This window comes from Miscanthus floridulus, chromosome 8 (genome assembly GCF_019320115.1).
Source record: "Miscanthus floridulus cultivar M001 chromosome 8, ASM1932011v1, whole genome shotgun sequence".
In the NCBI taxonomy this organism is placed as follows: Eukaryota; Viridiplantae; Streptophyta; class Magnoliopsida; order Poales; family Poaceae; genus Miscanthus; species Miscanthus floridulus.
The window spans coordinates 22,050,968-22,065,678 of NC_089587.1; the positions used below are offsets into that span (position 1 = coordinate 22,050,968).

Consider the following 14,711-nt stretch of genomic DNA (forward strand, 5'->3'; position numbering starts at 1 on the left):
AAAACTTAGAAATTTTCCAGTCTGCCGACAGCTAGACATTGCTATGTTTAGCAATTTATCGTGAGAGATTGGGTTAAAGGGGGGTGTAGTGTTATAGCTCGATTTGGTAGTCTCATGTGCCATCTTGAGCACGATGAAGACGGTTTAGGTTTAGGAGCAACCGTCTGGTCGTGTTGAAGGCTTTAAAATTCGTGTGTGTCACGGTTTCGGGTCGGTTGGCCACGTGGCCACGATCACCATGCTCGGGCGCTCGGCATCGCTATGTTGGTCACGCGTGTGCCTGCGCGCACTGCTGCGCGCAGCCGACCGTAGACGCCTCTGGCCTGGCCATGTCTCGGTTGCCGCTGGCCCTGCCGCGCGAAGCCGCCGCCGCTGCTGCCGACTGCCCCGCACGTGCCGCGATGGAGCCGCTGCCGGCGCCATCAACTCGCCGTCGCGTCCGCACTGCCGACCCGCCTCGCGTCGCGACGCTGCCGCTACCGATGCCACTGCGACGTTGTGCTGCTGCCGCTTGCCTTGTCCTAGTTCGCACGTGGGCTACGGCCGTGCATGCCGCGCCCCCACTTGCCCCCGCACGCGCATGTGGTTTGGCCGCAGTGTCGTGTAGCGGGTGCGCAGATGAAAGCTCTAGTTTGATTTTGGTGAATTGATGAAACCCTAAGTGCTAACCTAGTTTATCAAAGTGATCATGAGATAGGTAGCATATTCCAAGTCGTGAAGCAAATGAAGATCATCACATGATGTTGATGCCATGTTGATGATCGAGTGCTTGGACTTGAAAAGAAGAAAGAGAAAAACAAAAGGCTCAAGGCAAAGGTATAAGTGGTAGGAGCCATTTCGTTTCGGTGATCAAGACACTTAGCAAGTGTGATCATATTTAGGATCGATAGCCGTACTATTAAGAGGGGTGAAACTCGTATCGAAATACAGTTATCAAAGTACCACTAGATGCTCTAACTCATTGCATATGGATTTAGGATCTAGTGGAGTGCTAACACCCTTGAAAATATTTGTGAAAATATGCTAACACACATGCACAAAGGTGATACACATTGTGTTTAGCACTTGGGAGCAAGGGTTCAAAACTTCACCGACGGAGTGTCCGACGGTGCCACCGACGCCCTATACAGAAAAGATAGGGTTTCACAGACTGCACCGGACGCTAGTCACGCAGTGACCGGACGCTGGGGTCCTATGTCCGATCAGTGGCGCATAGTGAAGGCCGCCCTCAGTCTCTTGACCAAATACATGTGACCGGACTCTGGCTGAACACTGTTCAATGTCCGGTCGTGCTGATGTGGCGGCGCACAGAGGAGACGGTGAGTGACCGGACACTGGGCGAGTCCGGTCGGGCATGACCGGACGTGTCTGGTCGGAAATTTCTGCCTCTAGAACCTTACTAGAAGTGACCGGACGCTAGGGTCCTACGTCCGGTCGTGATCGAACTCACACGTCCGATCGAGAGTAGAACCTTACTGGAAGTGATCGGACGCTGGGGTCCTGCGTCCGGTCATACACTGTAGAGCGTCCGGTCACAACTTAAATGTACTGATGACTGTTGAGATCGGGCGATTAGTATTTGAAGTAGGTGCCACGTGGCGTGTATCGCGCGACTAGACGTTGGGGTCCTGCATCCTGTCAATACGACCGGCTGTAACATCCTAATGGGCCAAAGTGGGCCCAATCCAATCCAGTTATGGGACAGTGCTACCACAGCAGAGAAGTGGGCGGGTACTGTAGCTTCCGGGCTTCGGGCTACTGTATACATGACACTGTTCACCCGAAAATAGGCCGGCCAAATTCGGGGGTAATGTTCACTGTTACTGTAACACCGCGAAAAACACTGTGCAACCAGGTTTAGTACCATACTGGAAACTCAGGGATCGCCAGATCAACTTAAATATCAGGGCCAGGGACGCGTAGTAACCTTCGGTTAACCGTTTTGAACGAAGCGAGGACGAAAGTTCAAGCGGGTTGCTACGCGGGTCGGACCACTCCTCAGAAGAGTGGGCTTGGGCCATGTATGTCGGGACTAGTTGTTACACCGGCTCGTCCGATCACCTCAATTTTTAGTGGACTGAGGAGTCAATGGCTCTATTTTGTGGGGGCTTCTATTTAAGCCCCATGGTCGGCTCAAGCTCACTCTGTTGGCCATTTCCATTGACATAGCAATTTTGTGAGCTTAGCCAAAGCCCTCCTACTCATCTCCAACATTGATTCATCATCTTTGTAAGATTGGGAGAGAATCCAAGTGCATTGCTTGAGTGTTTGCATCTAGAGGCACTTGGTGTTCGTGTTTTGCTACGGGATTTGCTTGTTACTCTTAGTGGTTGCCGCCACCTAGACGGCTTGGAGCAACGAGGATCGTCGAGCGGAGGTTGGTGATTGTCTCTGGCTCCGATCGTGATGATTGTGAGGGATTCTTGACCTTTCCCCAGCGGAGAGCCAAAATGTACTCTAGTAAATTGCTCATGGCTTATGTGATCATCATCTTGTGTTGGTTGGGTGGCACCCTATTGAGGGTTTGACGGGTGATGCCAATCAGCGCGTGAACCTCCAAGTGAGTGAATCGCCACAACAAGGACTAGCTTGCCGGCAAAGTAAAAAATCATTGTGTCATCATTTGATTCCGAGGTGATCAGTCTTCATTGATATTCGTTCTTGTGATTGGTTGGTTCATTCCTCGACTCGACGGTATAACCATCTTGCTCTCTCTCTCTTTACATTACCACAAACTAGTTGTCAAGCTCTTTAGTGTAGCTAGTCGTGAGAGCTTGTTAGTTTGGTTAGTGTGGCTCCTTAGTTAGCCTTTAAGAACACACTAACTTTGTGTAGTTACATAGCCATTGTGTGGATAAAGACTATAGAAACTAGAATTGTGGTAGGTGGCTTGCAATTTTAGTAGGCTAGCGCAACACTCGCTTCGCTTCATATTTATCTAACTAGTTTACTAAGTGTTGTTATAGAAATTTTTAATAGCCTATTCACCCCCCTCTAACCATTAGGACCTTTTAGCAAAGGCCACCCTAAGTCCAGTCGGCTGCGTCCCGCCAAGGCGTGGATGAGCCGAACCCACTGTCGCACCTTCTCTCTCCCTTCCTCTGTTTTCCACCGCCGTCGTGTCGTGTCACGGTGAAGCCAGAGACCGAGCAGCTCTCATCAATTTCTCATGCTCATGTCTCCGCCCTCACGCCCCCTCTCCAGCCGACCCCACCCTGCCTTGAGTCGCGTCACGCCGAGCTCCAATTTTGGAGCTTTGCCCGCCGCCGTGCCGTTAAGGCCCGTCACCGCCCGCGTCGTGGCCAGCCTCCACCACTTCACCCCGCTCTAATTCCTCTGCACCACTAGCTCGCCTTGGCTCCCTCTTCGTCATGTGCATGCTAGTCGCAGCTCTGGTGCCGCCTCCTCGCCGTTGACATGGCCGTGCCTTTGTGGTTCACCGTTCACCTCGCAGCACGCACGTGGCTAGCCTCGCTCGGGTCGTCTTTGGCCGAGCCGGCTTTTTAGTAAGGTCGCTGGTGAGTTGTCGTTGCTCACCTGCTACCTCTATCGCCTTGTTGTTGCTGCGGCTCACCTGAACGTCGTCGCCATTGCTGCAAGGTGCTCGCCGTCGTGGCGAGGTCCTTCTACAGCGTCCTGACTCATGCAACCGCCGCCCATCGTGTCACGTCGAACCCTAGGTGAGCGTCGGCCTCGTAGATAGGTCAGCGTGGGTCCCATGTGGCCGGCGCAAGCGCTAGTGCCACCGCTCGCCGCGCCGGAGCGCACGGGGGAGGCCGAGGGCCTTGCCGTTGTAACGAGGAGAAATATCCGAGGGTTCCGTTGCAAAGTCGTTGTCTATAGAAATAGTAACGTGGACTATGGGTTGTTTTGCTCATAGTCCAGGGGCGTTTTTGCAAGAGTGCCGATGCGCGCGGGCTTCCTCGCCGCGGGCCGCCTCCGTGCGTGGGCCGCGTTGGGCCAAAATCAGTTTAGCTTTTTCGTGGAGAATAGAAATAGTTTTTCAATTGTATTTTTGAGCTAATCTTTAGTAAATCATATAAAATCATGTGGGTATCCAAAAATTATGAAACTAATTTTGTTTAGTTCCTAAAAATGTTGTCTATCTGATGATGTAGTTTGTTTATGCATGTCTGAGTTGATACTGAGGCCTATTAAATCAATTGTGAGGTTTAGTAGTATTTAGGTTAATATTTGTAGGAACTTTTGTGACAAATGGGTAATAGTTTTGTCTATGAAATTTTTATAGTAGGTTCATTGTATTATTATGTGCTCATTATAATTTTTGTAGCCTTAGAATATGTTGATATATAGGGTAGCTAAGTACTCCTTGTTTTAGTATATATGAAATCATAAATAAAGTAAGAAATGCATTTTTGGTTGCTAAGATAATACTTGAATGTTTCATACATGTTTAGTGGAAAGGATGGGTAGCTTAGCATCTTAGTCATTAGAGTTAGCTTAGTAGCTTGGTAGATGTATTGTTATTTTAAGGGCTGCTATTGCTAAAATGCTAAGTATTGCATCATCATTGCATGCATGTAGAGAACGCGTTGGTGGAGTTTGTGACTGCTAGAGAGCAGGAATACGAGGAGGTGATTGAGGAGTACGAGGAGAAGGTCTTCATACAGGAGGAAGCCTTGGAGCCACCGACGACTGACATAGCTGACCACCCGCCTGTCCAAGGTAAGCCCCGGTGCATAACCCTTATTTTGAATAATCACTGGAAATATATACGATGTGCATTTATGTTATAGGATTTATATTGAAACTACATACATAGATATACCTACCTATAAGGCCTACTAGCTTAGGTCGAGTAGCTGCTATGCTTAGGCTTTTCGGTAGCGTGAGTAACCTGCCGTTACTCACAATAGATGATTATTATTATCATTCTCATGATAAAATAGTGAAAAGAAAGGAAGACCGGGTAGGGATATGGTACGGGTATTGGTGGGTGTAAGAGGTTGTGTCCCGCGACCAACGGGGCATAGCTTGGTTACACTGTTTTTCCTGTCCGTGTCGGTTAAGGACCGGCCGTTGCATTGGATTCTAGTCAGGTCATAAACTTATTATCCTGAGCACATACTTATTTATGGGAGTAGGGAAGGCTCATTGCTCTCTTGTCATGGGTTTTGGCTCTTTTCGGACCGACTGATTGGAGACGGGGATGGTGGAGGTCTAAGCACCACACTAAGTACGGGACTCAGGTGTGGGGGCTTGGAGTCCAAGTTTGGACGAGGACCTGGACCCCTTGATAGGAGAGTGATGGGTTGGTCCTGCTTGTGCCTGGGGTACAAGCGGGGTGTGTATTTCGGGGTGCCCACATTGATTCGTGAATCACCGGGTAATCCGGTACGACTTGTTTACAATCTAGCACCGTAGTAAGAACTGGAAAATGAAAGATGGTGAAATGGATCTGTTTGCTCAACTCTTGCTTGAAAGTAGAACAGGTGCTTACCTAGAATGGTTAGATAATAAACTAATCATGACTGCTAATAAGAAACATACATAAGGATTCACTACTAGTATTGCTTTTTGCAAAAAGAAAACCCAGTAAACCATAAAGGTTATCATATCATTTGAAGTCAGAAAATTATTCTCACTAGTCGGGTAAGTCTTGCGAGTAAATTGTGTACTCAGGGTTTATTCACCCATGTTGCAGGTGCAGCTTGAAGAGTAGCTGTTATGTGGAGGATTCTTCTGGTGGGCACAAACGGATTCTTGTATTCTACCGTTAGATGTTTATTGTAATTCCGCTGTTTAAATTCTGCACTCTGAACTTAGTATTGCATAATGTATTTCTAAGAACTCTTGTTGTATGAAATTGACTAAGTATTGTAAACTCGTTCTCATTATTGGATCATGGAGGAAAAACGTGGATTATTCGAGTTCTCTCTTGAGGTGTGCTTGATGGAAACCATCCGATGTAGCCAGCTCTCAGGGCGCTTAGTGTCTGGTGGAAGACGTTATTTCGGACGGTTGTGCCACGTCTATCACCGGTCACTTTCCCTCCTTTACTGGCCAATTGGCGGCTTTGAATTATGATTGCCCATTCAGTGAAAACAATCTCTTTCAGCTCCAACTGAAATGCGATGCACGTGCTGCGACACATTTCAGTAAAAATCTCAGTTGCCAAAAAGGATTCTCCAGAGCTTCTCTAGTTGTTCTCAGAACTAATCTAGCTGTCCAGGAATAATAAACCCCTCGCTCAGATAAGAATTGCCATAAATACATATATTACTCTCAATCATAGGAAAACAAAATACAAGTTGAGCTTTCACAGTGGTTCATCGTGCATCAAGTAGAACACTGTCTGAATGTAATAGTTTCAGATAAGGGAATGGAGAATTAATGGAGGGAGGAGGAACTGTTTAGATAAGGAAGCTTATGGGGATAAGCCAGCATCTCATCAGAGTCACTAATACGTTCAGTCACTTCATTCATGGCCATTATTCTAAGCAGGCCCTCGCCAAGATCTTTTTACCCCGGATGCATTCTATCCTACAGGCTACAGCTTCCTGTACAAGAGAAGTCCAGAGAAGCAAACCGTGATTTGCACGCAATTCCGTGATCTTGCATTGCATTGCGCCCTTAATCAGAATTCCACAAAAACAATTCGTGTCATGATAAAAAGTAGCGGGCTTTCACACTGCTCCAATAATCTACCATTTTTCGGTGCCGAACAAGTAGACTCGCATGCACAAGTTTCTTTCTTTCACCAGATCATTCCAAGTTCCAACCCCCTTTAGCACGTATGTGTGCGCGTATCTAACTATCTGTATATAGTATACAATAATTCAAGATTACTGACTAATGAGGATCAGTCAAAAAGGGCATTATGATGCTATGTAAAAGCGATCATATTCTACTCACATAAAAAGATCAGTTCAAGCTGCAGTACTGTGCTGCTGCCTACAGGCTACAGCTCCCACTACCCACAGCTGGGCTTGCCTTTGCCATGTCTCTCTAGACTAGAGGAGGAGGAGGGAAGCTGCAAGGTCTCTTCATTCATTTTTTTGCCTAAGGCCCTGTTCGCTTGTCTTATAATCTGTACTTTTCAGCTTGTTTTTTCAACCGTAATAGTGTTTTTCTCTCACAACAAATCAGCCAGAACAGTGTTTCAGCTTGTTTTTTCAGCGAAGCGAACGGGGCCTTAGTTTAGTCCCTGCCGTACATGTAATGCGCTCTTGCTGTAATCACAACGTGGAGTCGATCATAACAACGAATTTTAGGCAGAATCCTAATGATGGACAGAGGGTTCAGGGATGTTAGGCGAGGAGCTACGAATTAGATATGTTTGGGTCCTAATCCCTGCTAAACTAATTGCATCGATTCTCGGTGCAGTAAAGCTGCATGTCAGTTCTTTTATATGTGTTTATTATGTGCCCATCACCAATTTCTTTTGTGTATGTTTTGTGTCCAAGTGTCATTGGGAGCTACGAATTAGATATGTTTGGGTCCTAATCCCTGCTAAACTAATTGCATCGATTCTCGGTGCAGGCCCTGTTCGGCTTACCCCATATTCGGCTTGTTCGGCTTTTTTTTCAGCCGGAACAGTGTTTTTCTCTCACAACAATTCAGCCGGAACAGTGTTTTTCAGCCAAGTTTCAGACCAGCGAACGGGGGTAGATGGCTTCTAAAGGAAGGCATCGGCCGTACGTACAGAAAAGAGTGTGTGTGTGTGTGTTATAAGATAATCCTAGCTCGACCTTGCGGCTGAGATTTTCATATGCTAAAGATTTACCTCTTTTGATCAAGCTAATATTAGTTTATGACCTATTTCCCTCTCATGTGAGCCAAGCAAACAAATTAAGAATAACAGAATCCGACAAATGGTAACTACTTATATATAGAACCTAGCTAGAAAGCATGTGATATATCCATTTAAAGAGATGTCTCGGCTCCATAGTGCGGGCAGAAGATAGTGATATGATCAATAAAGCAGATTATGATTAGGCTAAAGTTTTTTTGTTGATCCGATCTGTACGTTGCTACTGCACCAACGTCGTCGTAGCGGTTGAAATTCAACCTAATTATATAGAAAACACCTAAATGTGTAGGCAGGCAAAGGCAACATCAATGTTGAATGGCATATATAAATCATAAAAAGCAAAACAGTGGTAATTTTTTTTTCACAGCTATATATGTCATCATTCAGTTGGTTTAATGGATAAGCTCTTATTAAAGCTAGTAAGCTACATATGTCGCGCTAGCAAACATACCGTACGAGTGATTTGACACAAGTTGAATAAACTCTCGCCATGGCCATGGTTCATGCTACTGCAAGAAGACTGCCTTTTGTAAAGATGGAGCACTCCAGAGATAAAAGAGTGATTATTCAGTGAGCCTTTTCCGGCTGGCCAGTTACCTCACGAGCTTCACTTGTACTGCTCCTGTTCTTGTAAAGCCTCCTCTCTTTTTCCGCTTTATACCCTTCCATCAAATCAATACCATCTTTCTTACACCAATTGCAAGTTTAACCTTGGGGCAGGCAGTATAGGGCCTAATATATTCCCCTGTGCGTAGAGCTAGAGTTGGAACCGTTTTGGGTCTTTTTCTGTCCTGCTTTCTGCAAAGGTAGGTCGCATGAATTTATTCTGCTGGAGTCCAGTTAGAGGTTTAGAGCCATCAGACACAAGAGTGCGGCCACCAAGAACTACGGCTGGAATTTCTGTTGGAGGTTTAGAGCCATCGACGTAGTAGTAGTGCGGCCACCAAGAACTACGGCTGTGGTGCGGCACCAACAAGCAAAGGGTCCAAGCTGGAATTTCAGCGACTAATTTCTGTTAATCCATGACCACTGAAATGCAGATTCAAAAGACATTAGTTCACCATGGATTTTTCGTGCACCTCTCTTTTTTCCCCCTGCATGAAAACGTACCCTGGTGTACTGTAAACAATCATGGGTGTAAAATGATGCGTTTCAGTCTGTCATTCTGTTGCAAAGTCATGGATGAAAGGATATGCTTTCAGGCAGACCGCAGGCATCTCCTGATCTTTTGCCAGCAGCTTCTTCCCAGCTCAGATGTTTGCTACAAAGTTGCAGCAACAAGCTAAGACTTAGCACAGCCCCAGTATCTGCAGTGTGTATTTCATATCGTACATGCAGCATTTCAGCCAGGCAATGGGCATAACTTGGTGAAGACAGATATAAAACCAATAGCACGCAACTCAAATCTGAGTTCCCAACTGGCCTACTCTATTGAGCAAAAAAAAATGCACCAGAACTTAAGAAGCATCACGATATGTACAGAGATAATCTTTTTATCGACTGTAACAGATTCCTCTGGCATCTCTGAACAGTTAAACAACAAGGTTTCAGTAGCTACAGAAAGGATTTTAACTCGGTGTACAAATCTCTCTTTTGAAAGTAGCCAAGTATTACAAATTTGCCGTAAATTTATTTACGTCCAAGAGAAGCTTCATAGTTGCCAGCATTAGTGCCTGCTCGCCCAGATCCATATGCTGGAGGCTGTGCAGCCAACCCATAGGGAGAGGACCCCTGTGCAGCAGTGAAGGGGGATTGTGACTGTGCTAGACTAAAGGATGATGGTAGCTGTGTGTGCCCATACGCAGATGGTGCCTGTGTTTGTCCATATGATGGTTGCGCCTGAGCTGAGCCATAGGGACGCACTGCTGCTGCGCCGTAGGATGTGTTTGACCCAGATGCATAAGATGGTGGCACCTGTACAGATCCATAGGTCGATGCAGATTGTCCCCATGCATATGGAACCGATGTTGCTTGATTGGACCCGTAGTAACCAGCAAGGCCCCCATGAGCCGCTGTAGCTGACGCCTGTCCAATTACATGTGCCTTTGAAGCATCATACCCAGAACCCTTCAAAGAGTCAAAGCCAGTGGCACCCCTTGCTGCATCATGGGTCCCGGTTTTTGAAGAACTAAAATTGGCAACATGAGAACCATCATATGCATTGCCTCTTGATGGATCAAATCCAGAACGAAGACCAGTCCCTCCAGGGCTTCCACTTAAAGGGTCTGCCAGACCAGTAGGAGTTGTCCTTGCCTGAATTAACATCAAAATCATATTGTTATCACTAGATAAAGATGAATCCAAACAGAGTTACAATAAGCTGAAGGCAGAAATCATATTATGAGTGCTTTGAAATGGTAGACTAATTACTTTGCGATCCATTTTCTACACAGCAAGATAGCAGCATCCATTAACTTCATGCCAGAAAAAAGGAAGAAAGAAAAGAGAGAATCAAGGGACAAACTTAAAAGTAACCAACTATATAGTCTAGCTTTTTTTTAACGAAACTATATAATCTAGCATTAGTGCAAGTTATTCTGCATTTGTGATCAGCAACTGCTCATGGGCCCATGACTACCCAATATGAGAACAGGGGGCATCCAGATCACTGATTCAATCATTCAATACTAGCAGTAACACGCTATGTACTATGCACACTAGAATCTCGACATGGCGGGTATGTGCCATCTTTAAACTATCTGGCATATTTTTGTATAGCTCTATCAAATGTTAGACATGCAAAGCAAGATGGTCAGATCAGGCAAATTTTGCTGATTTAACAAACTATGGCAGCTGAAAATTTTGAGCATCCTTCATATAAAGCATTGTCCATACAGAGCAAGTAACTGCATGTTAAGGTGACGAAAGAATTTCCGTAAGAATTAGTAGGTTCTAGGTTCCCTCAATGACATGTTGAGGTGGCACTGGAGGGTGGTGTGTGTCACAGGAAGCACTGGCACGAGCAGGACGCCCAGGAGATGGCGGAGAGGATCTAGTATTGAGGCTGAATGCCTGAATGGGGAATGGGATGGAATAAATGAACAGAGAAATGAGGCATTGAAATCAGATGAGGCCATTGTTCATTTGGAAAGTTGGCATTGTTAGACAACAAGGAAGAGAACAATGAGTGGGTGGACTGCTAGGTTGAGAATGAACCCTCTTGAATTCATGTCCTGAAGCGTGGATCAGGACACCTCAACTCCAATTTAAGCATGCACCGTGATACTAAACCATTAAGGTAGAAATTAAATTATGAAAGAATCACAACAAAAGGGCTCAATTGCAATTTGATGAACAGTTTTTCTGATATTGAGGAAACACTTAAGTAAATGCTGTCTTGTAGTGGCAGATAATCACGAATTCATGATCACAACGGTAGGACATATTTATCGTTTGTTTGGTAGGGATCCAGATTCTCCAAGAAATGTTTCAGATTAGTTTCTCCTCAGAAACGTTTCTCCATGAATCGGAATCACTTTTCAAATAGTTTGGCAGGTTGCCCAGATTCAGATTCTCTGAAGAGAGGATGTTGGTTAAATTAATTGATGTATCCCTTTACATATGCTTCTAATGATATAACAAATAAAAAATATATGCACACACTAACCAAACCCTATCAGATCAGATTAATCTGATCATCTGCGGAAGAAGTGAGAATTGGTGGAGTTTATTTTAACAGTGGAAAAAGGCAGTAAATATAAGTGAAGCTAAGGGGGAGGTGGGAACAGAGGGACCGTTTCTCATGTGAAACCAGCTTTGGTCTGTTTCTTGGTGCTTTGTGAAATGAAACGTCCAGTAGAAAACCGTTTGGCAGAGATTCTGGCATTTCTAGAATGAAACGGGCTTCAGAATCACTGCCAAATGGCCTCTTTAAGCAAACAGACATTTAACAACTTTTAAGCTAGGAAGTAAAGAACTAAAGATGCTCACGGCTCACCTGTGCACTTCCGTAGCCACTATCATAAGAAATTTGTCCAACAGAAAGATGGCTAGATATACCATCGGCCTTTTGGGTGGTATTATTGTAGAAAAAACCTACACTTACAAATGTTTCATGGTGAAAAAAACTGAATTAAAAAATCTAGTCCCTATAGATGCTAACATATATAGAGCAATAAAGGAAATAACTGATAAACGACAAAACTCCATACCACTTTTGTCAAGATTAGATGTGTCCCTCAACTCAGCACGGAGTTTTTCAAGCTCTGTAACCATGGAGTCATAATTCCTCTTCATTGTCTGCAAAGACTCTGAGTGATCCACCCTGAGTTTCCTTTCGTAGTCATACGTATTCCTGAAATATAAATAGTGCATGCAAAGGTGGAGCCAATCACATATTGAACAATATATATGCTAATGCTAAAGGATAAACACAGAATCCGCCACAGACCTGATGTACTGATTTTCTTGCCTTGCAGCATCCCGTTCAGCCACGAGTGCTGGAAGCTGCTGCGCCTCACCGAGGTTCCTCTGCAGGTCCTTGCTCAGCTTCTGCACATTGGCCACCATGCTCTGCCTCACAGCCACAAGGTTCTGCGCCTCAGCGTGCGCCTGCTGTAGCTCCACCTTCACGTTTTCGCAGGCCTTCAGGTCGGCCTCCATCTTCCCAACCTTATCAAGGAGGCCCCTCATCTCCAGCTCCTCGTCGGCTTTCGCGGCCTCCCCCTGCGCCTGCAGCCTCTGCAGCTCCTGCTGCGCCGCGGCCAGCTCCTTCCTCAGCGAGGCGTGGCTCACAGCAAGCCGGTCGTTCTCCACGGCCAGCTTCTGCATCTCCCCGCGCTGTGCCACAAGCTTCTGCTCCAGGACCTCCGGCGGGGGCAGCATGTCGTAGGGGAACGGACTGGGCCCGTGCCCCGGCGGCGGTAGGTGCATCCTCGGCCCCGGCGGCCCGTACGGGTCGCGGACCTCCCGGTGCATCATCCCATGTGCCGTGGGAACTGGACCCTGCCCATGGCCGGGTCCAGGACCGGGGAGCGCCCGGTGGTGGTAAGGGGGCAGGCCGGCGGCAGGCTTAAAGCGGGGCATAGGGTTCGACTCGATCCCCAAATCTCCTGGAAAATAATTCTGCGCGAACACCTAGGGCACCGATTCTCTTCTGGCGTCAATTCGGGTTGAGCTTCCGCGATGGAGAAGACGAACCTAGTCGAACCATGGATGGATGGGATGGCTGGAATAGTAGTAAATAGGGCACGAATCCGCAAATGCAGAGTGAGATTTGGATTCGGCTGAGAACGAAACAAACTCGTAGAGCAAAAATCAGGGTTACTAACGAGCAAAGGAAGGAATAGACCAAGGCCGGATGGATGCCCGCTCCACGGTGGTCCAGTACGCGCAGAGGGGGGGAGGAGGATGGGGATGGACAGATTCCGGCGAAAGGAGAACTGGCCTGCTGTGCCCCGTCGCCGGCGGTGAGTTTGGGGGATAAATCAGGGACGAGGGAGAATAGTGAAGCGAAAACGGGAATTTCTTCTGTCAAAGTCTTTGAGACTAGTTAATCTGAAAACAAAAAGGGTGTGTCTAGGCACCAAAACACTGTTTCTAGCACTCCTAGCACTCGATATTTTGTCAGCCAAAAATAACCAATTCTGGACATAGTCTGATGGTCAAACAAATCTTGATTCTAATTTAAATAAATGAACATATAAAACAAAACAAATAGCCAGATTAAATGAACCAAATAATTTTTTCAAAATAATGCAAAAATAATAAATAAAACAACAAAAAGATTAGCCAAATTGTATCTATGGAAGCCAAATTGAAAGATTTCAAAAGAAAACCAAATAAAACATACAGAAAATTAAAAAGCAAAAAAAAATCAGATAATTATTCAAGTAATTCTAAACATTATGATTTACGAACAATAATTTACACCAATTAAACATACAACTTATACCTAAACAGAAATAATAAAATATGTTTTAATGAGATGTAATCTGGGACTACTAATCAAGAAATAAATTAATTGGAACAGGAGCAGGGCCGAAACAAGGAGACAGCGAGCAAGCCCAGCCTACTTCTGATCCTTCCCGTTCAGACGTGACACGCGCACGGGCCAGGCCAAGCCGAGGAGAAAAGGAGCCCGCCTGCCAGGTGCCAACAGAGGCCTGTGGCGGGAGTAAGGCTAAACGAAAAACTCGAAGCTCGTTCGGTTTGTGGCTGGCTCGATTCGGCTTGGATCGGCTCGTTATAATAACGAGCCGAGCCGAGCCGAGTCAACTCAAGATTTTAGCTCGTTAGCTATAACGAGCCAACTCGAGCCAGCTGAAAGGTCCTTGTTTGGTTTTGGTAATTGAGTGACAACTTAGATGGACTAATTGTGTTTATGTGAGATACACAGGTGATTAGTCCACAGGTACATGTGTGTGAGCAACATATGCCATGAAGGTGAAAATGGCTTGGAGATGTTGCAAAGCTCACACATGTGATGGTAAAGGAGCTTAAATGCACATGAGACATGACATTGAGTCATGTGATCAAGGTGGAGAAGATCAAGACAACACTTGGTTTGATGGACTGGTTGCAAGCGTGAAGGGCAAGTCGAAGGCTTTGGAGTGATAGACCGCGTGGCGGTGAAGCTTGAGCAAGACTTGACGCCGATGGGCGATGGCAACGGTGAAGAGCAAGTAATGTCAAGATCGATGAACCAATATGATCACGTGATGATATGAAGTGGATCATATCATTGTTGATCATGTTGGTGTATATGTTGCATCAATATTGGAGGAGATGGAATGGAATGCGCAAGGCAAAGGTATAACCTAGGGCATTTCATTTCACCGGTCATAGGTGTGTAGAGAAGTTTATGACCGGGTTTAGGATAGATGGCCGTACTATCAAGAGGAGCAAACTTGTTTGCATATCGGTCATCTAAGTGCCACTCGAGTGATCTAACTTCGCATCGTCGCTAGGATTAAGTGGCATGGCAAGTTGAGTGGCT

At 45.9% G+C, this 14,711-nt stretch overlaps 1 protein-coding gene across 3 annotated transcripts; it reads right to left on the reverse strand.

Annotated features, from left to right (window-relative positions):
* Positions 1–9,180: 9,180 nt before the first annotated feature.
* Positions 9,181–13,238, reverse strand: LOC136471322 (protein FLX-like 2). 3 transcript variants are annotated; one of them, XM_066469051.1, is made up of 5 exons: positions 13,045–13,238; positions 12,165–12,913; positions 11,926–12,068; positions 11,712–11,809; positions 9,181–10,027 (listed from the first exon to the last, which is right to left on the reverse strand). In XM_066469051.1, exons 2-5 carry the CDS (start codon positions 12,797–12,799, stop codon positions 9,404–9,406), a joined length of 1,500 nt encoding a protein of 499 aa, XP_066325148.1. In that variant the 5' UTR covers positions 12,800–12,913; positions 13,045–13,238; the 3' UTR covers positions 9,181–9,403. The 3 variants fall into 3 exon arrangements, with proteins under 3 accessions (XP_066325148.1, XP_066325149.1, XP_066325147.1); XM_066469052.1 differs by having other exon boundaries at positions 12,165–12,941; XM_066469050.1 differs by having other exon boundaries at positions 12,165–13,238.
* Positions 13,239–14,711: the final 1,473 nt, after the last annotated feature.